At 37.9% G+C, this 17,886-nt stretch overlaps 1 protein-coding gene across 2 annotated transcripts in view; it reads left to right on the top strand.

The window, feature by feature from the left end:
- Window positions 1-2,075: 2,075 nt before the first annotated feature.
- dclk1b (doublecortin-like kinase 1b) overlaps window positions 2,076-17,886 on the top strand; it is a 50,189-nt gene continuing 34,378 nt past the window's right edge. The window contains exons 1-3 of one of the 2 annotated variants that reach the window (XM_058412828.1): window positions 2,076-2,284; window positions 3,810-4,170; window positions 7,676-8,022. In XM_058412828.1, coding sequence (XP_058268811.1) covers window positions 3,825-4,170; window positions 7,676-8,022 — 693 coding nt within the window. In that variant the 5' untranslated portion in view covers window positions 2,076-2,284; window positions 3,810-3,824. The remainder of the gene's footprint in view (window positions 2,285-3,809; window positions 4,171-7,675; window positions 8,023-17,886) is intronic. The other variant, XM_058412827.1, reaches the window with a different exon arrangement.

The following is a 17,886-nucleotide window of genomic DNA, read 5'->3' as shown; positions in this document are numbered from 1 at the left end:
CTCTCTCTCACTCACTCACACCATATTACTTGCAGAAGGGGAAAGGCAAAACAGCATGTCTAAGCTTTAACACAGTTCCTGTGTGGAAGATCGGAGCAGTCAGGACTCACAGAGCAGATGTGGTTAAAACTTGGAGTGTGTTTTTCTGCAGCGACAAATTCCACATTATTTCATTTCATTTCCCATTGCGCCATCTAGCGCCAGCAATCATGTATGCATTTGTAACTGCAAACATACACTATATTGCAAAAAGTTTTGGGACACCCCTCCAAATCATTGAATTCAGGTGTTGTTTTTTAGGTGTTGGGCTCGGCCCCTTAGTTCCAGTGAAAGGAACTCTTAATGCTTCAGCTTCATACCAAGACATTTTGGACAATTTCATGCTCCCAACTTTATGGAAACAGGTTGGGGATGACCCCTTCCTGTTCCAACATGAGTGCACCAGCGCACAAAGCAAGGTCCATAAAGACATGGATGAGAGAGTTTGGTGTGGAGGAACTTCACAGAGTCCTGACTTCAGCCCGATTGAACACCTTTGGGATGAATTAGAGTGGAGACTGTGAGCCAGACTTTCTTATCTAGCTTCAGTGCCTGACCTCACAAATGCGCTTCTAGTTGAATTGTCAGAAATTCCCATAAACACACTCCTAAACCTCGTGGAAAGCCTTCCCAGGAGAGTTGAAGCCGTTATAGCTGCAAAGGGCGGGACAACTCCATATTACATTCATGTGCATGTAAAGGAAGATGTCCCAGTTTTGACCTGGCTCGCAGTCTCCACTCTAATTCATCCCAAAGGTGTTCTATGGGGTTGAGGTCAGGACTCTGTGCAGGTCAGTCAAGTTCCTCCACACCAAACTCACTCATCCATGTCTTTATGGACCTTGCTTTGTGCACTGGTGTGCAGTCATGTTGGAACAGGAAGGGGTCATCCCCAAACTGTTCCCACAAAGTTGGGAGCATGAAATTGTCCAAAATGTCTTGGTATGAAGCTGAAGCATTAAGAGTTCCTTTCACTGGAACTAAGGGGCCGAGAACAACCCCTGAACTCAATGATTTGGAGGGGTGTCCCAAAACTTTTGACAACATAGTGTATTTCAGGTAAAGCTGTAAAGGCACATTCCCAAAACATTTCACATATATTCATGCAAAATTTATAAATTTTTCTTAACACTACTACTACTACTACTACTACTACTAATAATAATAATAATAATAAGGGAACCCTGTAAATCCCACTATTATTATTTCGGTTATTACTATCTGTATTGTTCTTGTTCTTTACATCATCAGACTAGGAGACATTTCTCCATTCTTCATCTGTCCAGTTCTAGATTTGTGTCCAGTTATGATTTTGTCTTCTGAATGTTGACTGTAATGAGTGTGAGTGTGTGTGGTTGTCTGTCTATATGTGTGGCCCTGTGATGGACTGGTGACCTGTCCAGGGTGTACCCCTGCCTTTCGCCCAATGTGTGCTGGGATAGGCTCCAGCAGATCCCTGTGACCCTAATTAAAGCGGGTATAGATAATGGATGGATGGATGGATGGATGTTGACTGTTGTGCATTTTAAGATGCTTTTGTGCTCAACACGGGTGTAAAGAGTGCTGGCCATTCTCTTCTGACCTTTCAGATCAGGAAAGTGAGTGTATGAGAGTGTAGACGTGTGTTTGGTATAACAGATTACACACACACACACACACACACACACGCACTCACGTACGCACGATCGCACACACACACACACACACACACACACACACTACAATGTAGCTTTTCATTTATATTTAATGAACTACAGTACAGAATTAAAATCAGTCTTTTCGGTATGATCCGCATAAATAATGAATAAAAGCGCTGCTTGTGTTCATTATAAGACACACAGAGTTTGATAAATTGCTCAAAGAAGGTCGAGACACACCCTCTGCAGCCATCCATCCTCCATCATCTCTCTCCTCCTCCCCCTCTTCTCTCTCTCCTCTTCGTCTCTCTCGTTCCCCCCTCCCCTCTCTCTCTCTCTCTCTCTCTCTCTCTCTCTCTCTCCCTCCCTCCCCCTCCCTCCATCCATCCTCCACTCTCTTTTTCTCTCATCTCTCTCCTCCTCCTCCTCCTCGTCTGTGTGCGTGAGGGAAAAGCTGAAGCTCGGGGCACAAAGAGAGCGCGTGGCCCTGCGCCCCACCGCCCCACCGCACGCGACTGAATGGCATTTTAACACACACACACACACTACACACCTACACACACCTCGCCAACCCACGGACAGGATACACGCGCACACATCCGGGCAAAGTAAGTAGAAAATGCCATTTCATTTCATATTAAAGACGTGCTGTTTAATGCCATCATCATCATCACCACCATCATCATCATCATCATCAGAACCGTGTCTTAATGTAAACGCGTCGAGCTGATCAGGTAGCTGCAGGATGCTGTGTGTGCGCGCGCGCGTGTGTGTGTAAAGCTGCATGCATTGACATCATGTTTTGAATTAGCATCCGTTATGATTATTTCAGGAATTAGTCTTAATTCAGTAATGCGGATTAACTCTGATGAGCGAAATCCTGAGCGGAGAATGATTAGAGTTAATAAAGGGAGCAGAAAGGACGAGTGTGTGAGCTAGAAATGTCATCAGATTAAAACAATGAGAGCATCCTAGACAGAAAGGTCACCACTTTACGTGTCGTGTTTCACACGTTTTTCACACGTGCAGGTTTCAGGTGCATGTAGTGCACGTGCCTTTCGTTTTTCATAGCCTATGCTTTTTCCTACACCTTATTTTATTTCATTTTTTTTCACATGTTCTCCCAAGGCATTTTTTTGTACGCAAATAATTTTTTTTACACGTGCATGTTTTTATTTTTTAGATTTTTATACACAATTCCTTTATTTCCACGTGTTTGCTTTTATTTTTTCTAAAATTCCTATATAGGATGCATTATTTTTCAAATGTGTTAAATTTTCTTCAGATTTTTATTTTTTACACAATTTATTTATTTCCACGTGTTTGCTTATATATATATATATATATATATATATATGATGCATTATTTCTTAAATGTTTTCAAATTTTTCTCTTCAGATTTTTATTTTTTTATACAACTCATTTATTGCCAAATGTTAGATTTTATTTTTCTAAAATTCTTATATGTAAATATTTTTATGTAGGTAAATGTTTTGATGCTTCGCCTTTAATTCTTTTTCAGTGTTTTTTTTTTTTTTTTTTTTTAGAGATTTCATTTATTTCAAAGCATTCACTTTGCACATGTGTTAGGTGTGTTTAGTTGTTTACTTGTTTTTATTTTTACAGGTGATTTTTAATTGAATTAAAAATATATTTTCAGGCACTATTTTATTTCCACAAATAAATTTTTTCACATTGCTTTCAGTTTTATTTATTTATTTGTGTATTTATTTATTTAATTAATTAATTTTTGCACAATTCATTTATTTACCTGTGTTAATTTTTTTCACAATACATTATTTTTAAATATTTTTCATCCTTCAGTGTTGCCTGCATTTTCATTTTCACATGCAGTTTTAAGTGATTTACTTATTTGCGTATTAATCTTTTATCACCGAAGATTCCACACAGTGTTGGTGTGTGTTTACCCGAACTCATAAGATTTAAGGGCATAACGTGTCAAAATGCACTTTTTCCACATGGTCACACATGACAACACAGGCAACAAAAAGACAACAGGATATAAATGTCATAAAATCAAGTTATTATGAAATTATGATATCCATAATAGTTTGTTCATAGATTTTACAGAACAAACCTCTCATGGCTACTAATGTCATTGAATTCCTGCAGAACGGTGGCACCAAAATGGAGTTGGAGCACTTTGACGGGCGTGACAGAGGTCAGAGGTCAAGGCGAGGGCTGCCCCCGAGCCCGGCGCACAGTGCCCACTGCAGCCTGGGCCGTGCTCGCACGCTCCAAGCTCTCAGCTCTGAGAAGAAAGCCAAGAAAGTGCGTTTTTACCGCAACGGTGACCGTCACTTTAAAGGCATCGTGTACGCCATCTCTCGGGACCGTTTCAGGTCATTCGACGCACTGTTGGCTGACCTCACGCGCTGTCTGTGTGACAGCCTCAACCTTCCACATGGCGTCCGCTCTTTATACACCATCGACGGGTCTGGCAAGATCACCAGCCTGGAGCAGCTGGAGGAAGGTGAGCATGTCCGCAAAAAGAGTTTATGTGAAAGTTTCCTGATTTGGAATAAAATGCTGAGGTTTTTTTTTTTTTAGTTTAAACTCAACTCACTGTCCTCAATTCATCTCTGTGTGAAGAGAGGGATGCAGCGGTGCTTTAGTAATTCTGTGTATCCAGTTCTGTTATCTGTACACACATTTAAAATTGTACTATTCTATTCTATTCTATTCTATTCTATTCTATTCTATTCTATTCTATATCGGCTTCAACTTTCATACTAATCAAACTTAGCATCTTATAGATGGCTTACTAACTACTATACACAGTACAGCATAGTAGTGAAATACTTTTTGTCAGTCTATGACTTATAAAGTGAAATAAAATAGAAGAAAAGGAGATTAAAAATAGTTAAAATAGGATAAAAAAATTTAAAAAATAGAATAAAATAGTTACAGTAAAATAGAATTTTGTTTGTTTTCAATGTTCCAAATCATAAAAACATTATTAATACAGAATAAAAGTTGATTAAGAAAAGAATTAAAATAAAAATAGAATTTAATTAAACAGGTAAGATCATAAAAAATAAAGATATTAAAGATACAAAAAATATAGAATACATAAACTATTTAATAAATGAAAATTTAAAAATATACAAAAAAAACTATATTTAACAAACAAAGAAATTAAAAATAGAATATAAAAATTAGAAATTATATTTTTAAAAAAATTATAAACTATTTCTATCCTAACTCGGCGTCATATAGCTGCATTGCATTCTGGGTCTTTGAGTCCAACATTTGCACCATCTCAACTTATCATTAATATGATATTGAACATTGCTAGAAAATGAAGAGCGAATACAGAAGCTCATTTATTTTAAATTTTTTATTTTCTGTTAAACACCATTGTAAGTGCCCTAGCAACATCATTACAGCCCATGTCCGCTAACTTCTCCTGAGAATAACAGAAATACACCGACAACCAACATACCAGCACTACAATTTCACTAGAATTATGAACGAATGTAGGGCGGAGTTTCAGGAGTTCGTTTTCCTTTAAGTAGAGATATAGAAATAATTGATGTTGCACTCATGATGAACCTGTTCATGTTTGTTGTGAGCAAATGCTCTAAGTGTTTGTCTAAATGGAAGCCATATGCTACCGAGAGGATCCACTTCTAATGTTTCATACATATTTTATGGTATTTTACAGCCTTACAACACTGCTACTTTTCTCCATATGCATCGTTGCTCACACAATCAAACACAAAGAAATTCATGTAGCGCACAAACTTCTGTCCTGAACTTCTAATAGCTGTGGTTCTGCTGTGATACTGAATAAGGAACGAGCTGCTTTGCATTCCGCTAGAGGATTGCAGTGAAATATTTAGGTCGGGCATCCATTCATGTCCAGACCCACAGCACTTTTTTAGCCAAGGTGAAAGTGAAAATGAGACAATTCCAGTCTCAACAGAAAAATTATCCTTGGCTGGATTGTTTCTTATGTCGGCAGTGCTTGGGAAATGGCTGAAAACACAGCAGATGTTCAAATTATAACTTCTTAACATCTTTATTCAGTCTCACAGAGACCACCTGAATTATCAGGTGCTGATTCATTTCCTATAATGCTGTTCACACATACCATGAATTTATTAAGTCACTATGAAGTAGGCGTGCCTACTACTGGTTGCCACAGTAATAACGTTTATCAGCGAGTGGCATAAATCAGTTTTCTTGAAGCCAAAATGGAAAGTTCTGGAGGGAGATTTGGTGTTTGTGTATATAATTTAGCATCATACCATAAGAGATCAAGGAAAAGCAGTGTGTGCTCTTTGTCACGGATCACATGACCTCTGTTGACTTAACTCCCATTCGGAGTCGCTCCGTAACTTTTCTCAACTTTGTTACGTCTCTGATTTGGCCACGCCCACATCTAGCAAGCACTGACGCTTGTTGTCGCTCATGTTGCCAGTAGTCAACATTTCTTGTGGAAAATAAATGATCTCTGTATTTGTGAACGCAGCACAAAGCAAATCACAGGCTTATATCAATGCTCTGGAGGAAGGTGAGCATGTCCGCAAAAAGAGTTTATGTGAAAGTTTCCTGATTCGTGATAAAATACTGAGGGTTTTGTAGTTTAAACTCGACTCACTGACCTCAATTCATCACTGTGTGAAGAAAGGGATGCAGCGGTGCTTTAGTGCTATGTTATCATTTCTATAGTAAATGACATAAATAACAAATGATCCTTTACCTAAACAAATTAAAAATGTGTGTTATTGTTGATCCTTTGACGTTTTTGATGCCCTTCCTACAAGGAGTCTCCAGTGCCAGGGCTAAAGCTGTAAAAAATTCAGACACTAGAAAGTCTTGAGGACAGAAAAGTTTGTAGTTTCTTGGTAACATGACAAAGCTGTATTTTTTAATTGTTTCATTAAATGTAGCTGTAAATTGATAAAAATCCAATGTGTAGTTTTTAAATGAATAATTCTAAGCACTGGCAAACTGCTATGGTGCAACCCATCACACGTTTTAGTGAACACGTCATATCACATCAGTTTGTTGTTGATTATTTTCCTGTACCAGCACAGCCCAAGTGTTTACTTAAAAACACTGTTTGGAAAAGCTTCTAGCTTTCCCTTCTTTGACCAATTCTCTTAGCAATGTTGAAAAGAACCCATCACAGTGGGTATATCTAATGAAAGCAGAACGAATCCTTAAAATGACTCGGGAACAACGAGTCATCTCAGAGAGTGATTCGTTCATTTTGTATTGACCGTGCATCCTCAACATCCTATAGGTTCTGTAAAGGAAACATGATTAGTTTGTTTGTTCGTTCATTACAGGACAGCCTCATAGGCTTCGGCTATGCAGACTGTGGTAGAAACAGAAATGATTCGTTTATCTCCCGAGTCTTCAAGTCGTTTGTTCGTTCATCACGTGACCACTTCCTGGAGCCGTATCTTACAGTCATTAATGCTAATGTAATGTATAATATTTAAGAATTATCATAAAATTATCAGAAGACTTATGCAGTGAACATTTGATTGCAGGTAGATAAAATGCAACAATTTGAAAGAGAAAGATATATAAATGTGTATAAAAGTCATATTATTTCCATTTATTCTTCTTGTAATAGAGCAGAACGGATGTACAAAATAGCTGATTAAACTGATCCATATCTCACACCATCGTTCCGTCTAGCACACTAGAGCATTCTTCAGATTGTCTCTTTTGGAGAACTTGCTCAGATAGAACCGATGATTGAACTGATGGTCAAATATATTATGATATTTCACATTAAAGCTATTACAGAAGCTAGGAACCTTTTGACTTTTGAACTTTTGAAGTTTTTAAGTAAGGTCAAGGATTCTCGACTATCCGAGGTACTCTTGAAGAACCCAAGAGTCTAGACTAGAAATTTGTCTGTGTAAATGTGAATCATTTCTACTTCAAGATCACTGAAGTCTCTTTACAAATTAAACAAAGCAGATAGCAACCATTTCAACCTGTTTGTGTTTCAGGTGAGAGCTACGTCTGTGTATCAATAGAACCTTTTAAAAGGCTTGACTACACCAAGAATGTCAATCCCAACTGGTCGGTCAATGTGAAGACCGTGGCAGCTTCTCGGATGCCCACCTCTCTGGCCAGTGCCAAATCCAACTCACTGGACACCAAGGAAAGCAAAGACTTTATCCGACCTAAGCTGGTGACCATCATCAGAAGCGGTGTGAAGCCCCGTAAAGCCATCCGTATTCTTCTCAACAAGAAGACGGCACATACTTTCGAGCAAGTTCTCAGCGACGTCACGGACGCCATCAAGCTCGACACGGGAGCCGTCAAGAGACTTTACACGGTGGACGGCAAACTGGTAGGTCTTCACTTGGAGTTTGATCTGAAGTCTTCAGGGAGTGTGTTGTTTTTTAAAATAACCGATAGATAGATAGATAGATAGATAGATAGATAGATAGATAGATAGATAGATAGATAGATAGATAGATAGCATTGCATTCAACATTTGCACCATCTCAACTATTAGGATTTCTCATTAACATGATATTGAACATTGGTAGAAAATGAAGAACGAATAAAGAAGTTCATTTGTTTGAAATTTTTCATTTCCGATTAAACACCATTGTGTCCAAGTGTCCTAGCAATGTCAGTACAGCCCACATCTGCTAACTTCTGCTGGGAATACCAGAAATATATTTAATACTACAATTTATATATTGATGGGAGCAGCTTCGGACAAATTGCTTATCTCTAGCACAGATTTGTATATAAAACTCTATTGGCCTCCTGGTGGTCCAGCGGCAGGATCCCGTGCTCTCATTGCCGCAGCCCGGGTTCGATTCCCAGGCAGGGCACCACCCCAGTCACTGAAGTGTTAACTCTCAGTGCCGGTCCTAAACCCAAATAAAAATGGGAGGGTTGTGACAGCAAAGGGCAGCTGGTGTAAAACCTCTGCCAAATCATGGGGTTTGAGTGATCCTCAACAAACAGCAGACCCTGCCATTGTGTGGGACTAACGCTAGGAATAAATATATATATATATATAAAATTCTAGTGAGTAAGCTAATATTATACTTATTTCTCTTTTCTTTCCAAAATGTTTTTTTGAATGAACACTATACATACTATACTGCAAGATTTATGCTAATAATATATTATAGTTTCAGCATATTTGTTGCCATTTACAGTAAAATTGTATTTGATTTGAAGATAATCTGAGTGGAAGACTGAATTTTAGCAGTCTAGTCTTGCTCAAAAGAACTCCAGCCAGAGGAACTCCTCTCACCTTCATCCTCCCGTAACGTGTTTTAGATCCGTGGCCTGGTTTCTCTGAGGTGAATCTGTTCGTGCGTCACTAGCAGTCCAAACAGGTCACTCTGTTCCCCTCTCACAGGGTTGTACAGGACTCGGCTGGTGTCCTCAGTTACTCCTGTACTCCTCGAAATGCCCTGCTTTTCTCTGGCCGTGTGGGAGATCTTCCACACAGCCCTATTTAGCAGCAGAGGTTTACTTCTCAGGAATACGTTTTGGAAGAATTTTTATGGTCATTAGATTAGTTCTGAGAGAAGATGAAGAATTAGTGTGTTAAAAAAAGTAGCTTTTTTTTAATCAGTCTTCTTGAAAAGATGAGAAGAGAAGAGAAGAGAAGAGGATGGCAGCCATATTATAGCAGCCTGACCTTTTCTCTACAGGAGCTATAACTTCCATCACCACAGGCTCTGGAGCTCCTCACACACACACACCTCATATTTATTTGGACTAATCGAGTTTCTCTCAGCAGATAATACTAATATTTTAACAATATTGCTGTTCTATTTATTTATTTATTTGTCATTTTGGGATTAGGAGCTTTTGTTAAATAAAAGAATCAAACACAGTTCAAATAGAGACAGTAAAATAAAAAAAAAATAAATAAAAAATAAAAAAAACATTTAGTGTGGCTATTAGACTTATTTGAAAGCTATAAAATAAAAACTGGCTTTTAAACTAGATTAAAAAGTAATAATAGAAGAACGAACAAATGGAAGATTTGGCAAATCTTAAAAAATAATATCCGGTATTGTGGCTGTCTATTACAACCTTTTTTATTTTATTTTCACTCCAGCTTCCTAACAAGCTGCGATATGCAAAGAAAGAATTTTAGTGAGCTGTATTGTACAGTATATACAACAAATAAAGGCTTCTTCTTCTTAAAATATAAGAAATATAACCACCAGGAAATTATAGAGAGACTACATAGAGCATCTACAGTACACGTTTCTGCCTAAGTCGTTACTATAGCGACGATAATGTAGTAGAGTATACAGTAAACGTATGATTTGCCTTATAGACATAACTCCTATCAGAGCTGCTGTTTTAGAAAAAGAATCAACAAACCAGATCAAACTCACGAATGTCTCAGTAAAATAGAAACTAGAAAATACCTTTCAAAATCTCAGAATGTATGAAATTTGTTAATCAGAATCTAAGCATGTCCTCCTGCCTCCCCATATAGCTGTCATGCTAATTAGCTAAGCTAGTAAAATTATCAAGTCAGTTTCAGCTAATAGGGATATTTTTCTGTTCATTCTTGTGTTTGGTCTTTATTTTGTATTGCTGCTACTGTGTTAGCCATGTAGCTCACTGCCCACTGCTGCTGGGGATAGATCTGTGTGAACAGACTGTTACCCAGGGGGCTGCTGTGGATAGAACCATTCGGAGACTATCACGCTGTCTCTGACTCTCTCTGCTGTTGCATCAGTCAGCTTTCAGCAGGAAGGAATTAGTGCTAAGTCTGTAATGAGCTCAGAAACTACACTGACCTATTAGTTCCTCAAGAGCTCTTGGTTGCTGTTGTAGAAAGGACATTATCAACAGTTACATTATTTACTGTCCAGTTTCACCCAAATGAGGATGAGGTTCTCTTCTGAGTCTGGTTCCTCTCAAGGTTTCTTCCTCACGTCATCTCAGGGAGTTTTTCCTCACCACTTTTGCCTCAGGCTTCTCATTAGGGATAAATTAGTAACTTAACTTTAGACTTTATAATTAGAGCTATGTTTCTATTCTTCTATAAAACTGCTATGAGACAATGTCCATTGTTAAAAGCACTGTACAAATAAATTGAATTGAATTGCCCCCCACAGTGGCTTAGTGCTGTTAGAACTGTTGCCTCACAGCAAGAAGGTCCTGGGTTCGAACAGGCAGGGGCCTTTCTGTGTGGAGTTTGCATGTTCTCCCCGTGCCTGTGTGGGTTTACTCCGGGTACTCCGGTTTCCTCCCACAGTCCAAAAACATGTACATTAGGTTGACTGGTCATTCTAAATTACCCATAGGAGTGAGTGTGTGTGGTTGTCTGTCTATATGTGTGGCCCTGTGATGGACTGGCGACCTGTCCAGGGTGTACCCCTGCCTTTTGCCCATTGTGCTCTGGGATAGGCTCCAGAAGTTTTCACGCAATCCTATGTCATCCTTTTATCAGTGGTCGTGAGAGGAATGTTGTATTTTCACAGAGATTTTAATAAAAAATATTCTAATACAGTCAGAACTTGAAGGTTTTTGGGTGTAATGATGCTTAATTTGGATGCCAGTGAATGTGTCGCATTATGTGTTCTAAAACCTCTGATTTCAAGCCAGGAATTAATCCAATTTTTTTTTTTTCAGTGTGTAATTTTTGTCTGAAACAGAAAGTGTAAAAATTGAAAGTCATACAGTGTAAAAGTCAGCATCATGTTAGTTACAGATTTAACAAGTGGGTTCTGGGTTCTACAAAGCTTCGGTGTTCTGAGAACATTATTTATCTATTTTTAATTCTTTAAATTAATTATAATTTTACTAATAATTTGAAAATAATTGTGTGTTAAAGTTTTGTCTGTGACAGCACAAATCAAAATAGTAATAATAAAACATTGTACGGTTACAGTGTAAAACCAGGTTATAATTAGTTTATAGTTTACAATTAGCTCTCGTTGCTTCATGGTGATCAAACATGGCCGCCACGGACTCAAACTCCCATCAGTCACCATCACTTACGCTCTCGATCACCGCACGTTCAGCTGTTCCTTATTGTGTTAGACTGTTAATGTGTTCACTTTGTGTTTTGTGCCATGATACCATTTAAATCTCACTATTTATTACTGCTTTTCCGTCCTGTTTTGCCTCCGATTGCACTGTTTGCTCCTGTTGTTTACCGTTCCGTTATTTTTGAATGTTCCTAATTTTGTGACTTTTTTGTGACAGTATGTGATGCCTTTTGTTTTTTGTTTTTACTTCTACCTTTGTTTTCTCTTCAGTTTGCTCAATCCTTGTCATCTTTATTTGAGTCTTTAAAATTCTCCTGCATTTGCATCCAGCCCTGAGAGTTTGAGTCTTTAGAGATTTTTTTAAAATGTTCTTCCTAAATACGTGTTTTGATAACATTCTCTGCTAGCTGGGATTGGAAGTGTAATTAGTGTAAAAAAAAGTGTAATCAGCTTCGCTAATCATCTGGGACACGCCTATGATGTGGCTTCAGTGAAAGAGTGCTCCTAATATGTAACACACACCTTCACTCGTGTATGAATAGCTCCTATATAGCTCATTTTTCCCCAACCTGTCTGTCAGTTTCTACGACGATGAGGTTACTGGAGGAGGTTGCTAGGAAACAGGCAGTACTGCAGAGGAGTGCAGTGAGAGATGATATCACACGACTGGCTCTTGAAGGTGTAAAGCCATTTCTCTGTATCATGATGTGGTGGATTAGCGCATGCTCAACGTCTAGCTAACATGCAACGTATTTCAGTCTGTTTTTCTTGATTTTTTACATACGCTATGTACATTATTAACTCTGACTGTAATATTTGATTTGGCTGTATGATACGATGCCTTTAAAATATGTTTCCAATAATTAAATATTTGAGCAGGACAAATTAGTGTATCTCTACTGAGACGAGAAAATAACCGAAGTCCGCAGATGTAGGATGTTTCCATCGATATTTGTTCAGCGTTAAAAATCAGCACAGTGATCTAAAAATGCCTTTTTTTTTTTAACATGAGCTTATTTCCACATTTTTCCATCTTTACACTTGACCTTTAAGATAAAAATGGACGATGAGAAGGAAATGTAATTTATAGCAATGTGACATTTAGTGTGTTTCACAGCGCAGGTTCACAATATTTTTATTATTAAATAATTAATTGATGTACAAGATAATTTGTTTAAAATTGGTATTTATACACTGAAAACATTAACTTAAAAAATCCCATTATTATATATAATTCAAATTCAAAGTAAATAAATCCAGTATTTAATCAAAATATTTATTTGTTTGTTTGTTTGTTTATATTGATCTCAGGGTGACAAACATTACCCAAAAAATAAAACAATTAAAAATTAATTAAAATATTTTTAAAGTTTTTGTTTGAATCTAAATAGTTTTCTTTCTTTTTCTTTCTTTCTGATCTTTCTTTTCATCCTGATCTTTCTTTCTTTCTTTCTTTCTTTCTTTCTTTCTTTCTTTCTCTCTCTTTTTTCTCTCTTCTTTCTCATTTTTTATTGTGTACTTTGTAATACTAAAAAATAGAACTTTTCTTTTTTTACATCACTGCTTTGGAAGCTTCAAGCCAAACATCAAGCACAATACTGCGTATTCAATCATTTCCTCCTTCTGCTCCGGGTTTCAGTTCTCAGCTGTATAAACAGTGTATCTGTGGGAACAAGCAGCTATAGTCAAGCATTTGGAGGAGTTTCTTTATCCTGGTCTAATGCTGTCATTTAACTCCAGAGTGTCTGCACTGGAGGAGATGAAGCACTGAATGGAGTTCGAGGTTCATTAATGATGGAGAGCCATTTCTAGGCAGGAGGCTGATCCATTGTATGATTTCAGCAGAAAAACGATGACTCAGTGCTCTCTGGGTTTAATGTGGATGTGCTTGTGCTGTGATGGATATGCTCACGGTGCTTGTGTACAGCTTTAACTTTACATTTAAGGCTGGTGGACTTCCTCCATCCCTCTCTCTCTCTCTCTCTCTCTCTCACTTTCTGGGTTAAAATCCGTTCTTGTTCCTGAAGCAGGTTTGGATGTGGAGGATGATATGATAGGTAACGACTGTGACGGGGATCAGTATCCGAATCCATGACAGTGACAGACATAGTAAGGGAATTTTAAAGCACTGGGAATTCAGGTTCGGCATGTATAGAACACACATGTGGTCCAGATGTAACTCTGAAGTCTTTTTTGTTTTACTGGGATGCTAAAGAAAAATAACAATAAAAGTAATAGCTGAGACTCATGGCACTTGGGCTACTGATTTGAGCTCCAATTATTGTGTATGTTATGACTAGCACGGTTTTAATTTTTATTATTTCTTTTTTAAAAGCTTAAAACTACTTACACCAATCAGGCATAACACTCTGAGCAGTGAGAGGTGAAGTGAATAAGACTGATGATTTCCTCATCATGGCACCTGTTAGTGGGTGGGATATATTAGACAGCAAGTGAACATTTTGTCCTCAAAGTTGATGTGTTAGAAGCAGGAAAAATGAGCAAGTGTAAGGATTTGAGCGAGTTTGATGAAGGGCCAGATTGTGATGTCTAGACCACTGGATCAGAGCATCTCCAAAACTGCAGCTCTTGTCCAGTCAGCAGTGGTCAGTGTCTATCAAAAGTATCCTTTAAGTCCTGTAAGTAAATTTTAAAGGATCCGATGCTAACATCTTGGCGCCAGATACCACAGCACACCTTGGATCTAGTGAAGTCCATGTCTCGAAGGGTCAGGACAAAGGGGGACTGACACAGTGGTCATAATGTTATGGCTGATCGGTGTATAAGCTAATTGATTCGAACTTCTTCACTGAACATTTGTGTCCTGAATAGCCTTAAAGAGACATGGTGCATGGCACAGCATGCCAATAAATAATGAAATTACAAACAGTCAGGCATTCTCTGAGGCAAAGGATAGTGCAGATTTTTAACGTATGAAGTGCAAAATAATAACTAAAACTGTAAACCAATAATAGACACACAACACCAACTTGTGACTATATGATGATGAAATACAGGAGGTTAAATAGGGGTGATCATCAGGGGGAACCAGGACACATGTGAGGGTGATTGGGGCATGTTACGTTATAGAGTGTTATGATCACATGACATGTAGGGGCTGATGGGTAATGTAGTCAAGTGCTTATTTCAGCTTAAACATGATAACATTTCTTTTTATTATTGAACTTTTAGCAGTTTATTTGATTAGTTATTGTAAAAAACAGGTAACTGGGGAAGAAGCATTGGATAATAATAATAATAATAATAATAATAATAATAATATATTTGCCAGAATTTTTTAATAATAATAGAGTTGCCATAAAAAATCAATTATTGATCAGAATCCGGAAAAACTGTAGAAACAGTCATTAAATGATAATCCAATAATTTATTAAGCGTCTATATGATTGCAGGAATGTCAGGGATATGTGCTGTCAAGTTATTAAACACTCTGTATTTACTTCAAGAAATGACTTTAGGTTAAATCCCCAGAAATTAAAATATTTAAGAAACAGATATAAATGAAGTAAGAAATGTTTGGGGGGAAAAAAACAAAACAGATCAGTTAGAGACAACACTTCCCTTTAATAAAACACGCATTTCCAGTCTCATCAGAGTCAGAGTGTGGAGGATGAAGTAGTTTTTAAATGCTACTTTGAGCTAATTGATGGAACAGTTGATTAATTATGTGTTTTATTGCCTGTAGTGAAAAAACTGTGATAAATGCTGTGTGAGGGCCACAAATGAGGAGCTCCATGTCACTCCAGAAAGAAGCCTATAATAATAATAATAATAATAATAATAATAATAATAATAATAATAATAATAAGCAGAAGAAAAAGAAGAAGAAGAAGATCTACATGTACATTTCTGGTGTTTAGCTCTTATTCAGAGCAACATACAAAAGTGCTTGGAAATCTCTATCAGTGATACATTGACAGTGGTTCACAGAATAATACAAAAATACAACAATACATAAAACAAACAGACAAAAATAAGAGCTAGTTTAAGTGTTTCAGGAGGAGGTAGGTCTTCATCCGTCTTTTGAAGACGGTCAGTGACTTAGCTGTTTGGACGTCTAGGGGAAGTTCGGTTCACCTCGGTGCCAGAACAGAGAAGAGTCTTGGTGAGGAGTAATGACAGCTTTAATAATAACAATAATAAGACGACGAAGGAGAAGAAAAATTGACTTCAGTTATATTTTTGACAATTGACAATTTATTGACAATGATGGATTAATTGTTTCTGGATTTAATTAATTAAAGTTTTAAGTAAATTTGTGGAACCTCTGATAGTTACACCTTCAAATCCTCATGATTCTGCATACAGACTTGATCCACTATTCTGATATTTCTCAAAGCTGCTCTGATTGTGATATAAGGGCTGAATTGAACTGGAATCCTGAGTGTATTTAGTAAAAGTGTGTGTTTGTGTGTTTTAAAGCTTCTGAATGAGCTTGCTCCAGTGAGAGCTTTGCTTGGGGCACTTTCTGCTCGCTGGGAGAGTTACAGCAGAGTAAACGCTCGCTGTCGGACTGCGTAATGACTCGATGGGCCGTGAACGAGCCAAATGTTGGTCAGGTTCAAGCTCCTGGCTCTGGTTCCCGTTCACAGTATGTCTCTTGACGACTCTGGACATTTTCATGAGCGCTTCTCTCCTTCATTTCCTTTTAAGTAAGGACAGCTGCTGCATTCGCTGCATCCAGACTGCGCTCTTAATGTAATACAGAGCCATCGTCTGTGTCTAAGTGGGACTCGAGGCTTCCAGCCTGGAGGAACTTAGCATCCGATTGTGCAGCTGAGATCCAGTTATTCAGAGCAACCTTAACTCTGACACTGACTCTGCTTCGGGCTTGCTCTTTGTCTATTTTTATCTGTGATCACACATGATGGCGAAAGGATGTTTCATTTATTTAAAAATATCAACAATGAATATGTGCTTTCAATGAATTTTTATCATGCAACTTCATACAAGCAAGCGTTAAGTTAAAGCAAAAAAAAAAATCATACATAATCACATCCATGATTATTGCGTACACAAAGTTCAATTTTGCTCCGCTAGAGGAAATAGATCCTGAAGAAGAAAAAGCTACACTTAAAGTACTTATAGCCAGCTTTGAACTGCTTTTGCCTCAGTCAGCTTTCAGCAGGAAGGAATTAATGCTATAATGAACTCAGAGACTATTGGTTCCTCAGGAGCTCTTGGTTGCACATTTTCTTGTGAATATAAACTGTTGTAGAAGGGACATTAACATCAGTTATATTATTTACTGTCCAGTGTCACCTAAATGACGATGAGGTTCCATTCTGAGCCTGGTTCCTCTCAAAGTTTCCTCCTCAGATCATCTCAGGGAGTTTTTCCTCTCCACCGTCACCTCGGGTTTCTCATTAGGGATAAACGGTAGCGAACAATAGTAACTTAACTTTAAACTTAAGAATTTTTTCTGTGTTTCTATACTTCTGTAAAGCTGTTTTGGGAGAACATCCATTGTTACAAGCGCTATACAAATGAATGGAATTGAACTGAATTGAATTTGTTCATTTCTGATGAAGTTCCTTCCAGTAAAACCGGCATCTCATCTTTTAAACCTCTTCTTCTAATATCTTGTTAGTGTTTAAATTGCAGTTAACATGACCATTCCACTGCGATGGACTGGTGACCTGTCCAGGGTGTACCCCTGCCTTTCACCCTATGTGCGCTGGGATAGGCTCCAGCAGACCCCCGTGACCCTAATTAGGAATAAGCGCGTATAGACAATGGATGGATGGATGGATGGATGGATGGATGACCATTCCATTAGAGTTGCTGCTTAGTGGCTTTGCTTTTCATACCTTCAGGTTGACAGATTTATTTCCACTTGCCATTGCCGTTCCTTCAACTTTCACATGTTAAAAAATAAAATAAAAAAAATATAAATAAATAAATAAAATACCTAGCCATATCATGGTCAGTATTACATTTTGACTAGCTTAGTACTTTAAACACACTTCCTGTAGCTTTGTGTGAGTCACTACATTTTAGTAAGCAGGCTCCATCTGTCTAGATTCAATTCGTGCTGCTAAAAAGAATCTCCACAGAGCTCAGAGCAGATTGGTGTGAGCTGTTTGAGGTGTGTGTGTGTGTGTGTGTGTGTGTGTGTGTATAGACTCTGTAGATCGATGCTCCAGGGGGCAGCACTCGCTCCAGACAACCGAGTCCAGGCTGCTGCTGTGTTTTGGTGTGCC

This window comes from Hemibagrus wyckioides, linkage group LG17, assembly GCF_019097595.1.
Source record: "Hemibagrus wyckioides isolate EC202008001 linkage group LG17, SWU_Hwy_1.0, whole genome shotgun sequence".
Classification (NCBI taxonomy): domain Eukaryota; kingdom Metazoa; phylum Chordata; class Actinopteri; order Siluriformes; family Bagridae; genus Hemibagrus; species Hemibagrus wyckioides.
This window is presented reverse-complemented; position numbering and strand designations above follow the sequence as displayed.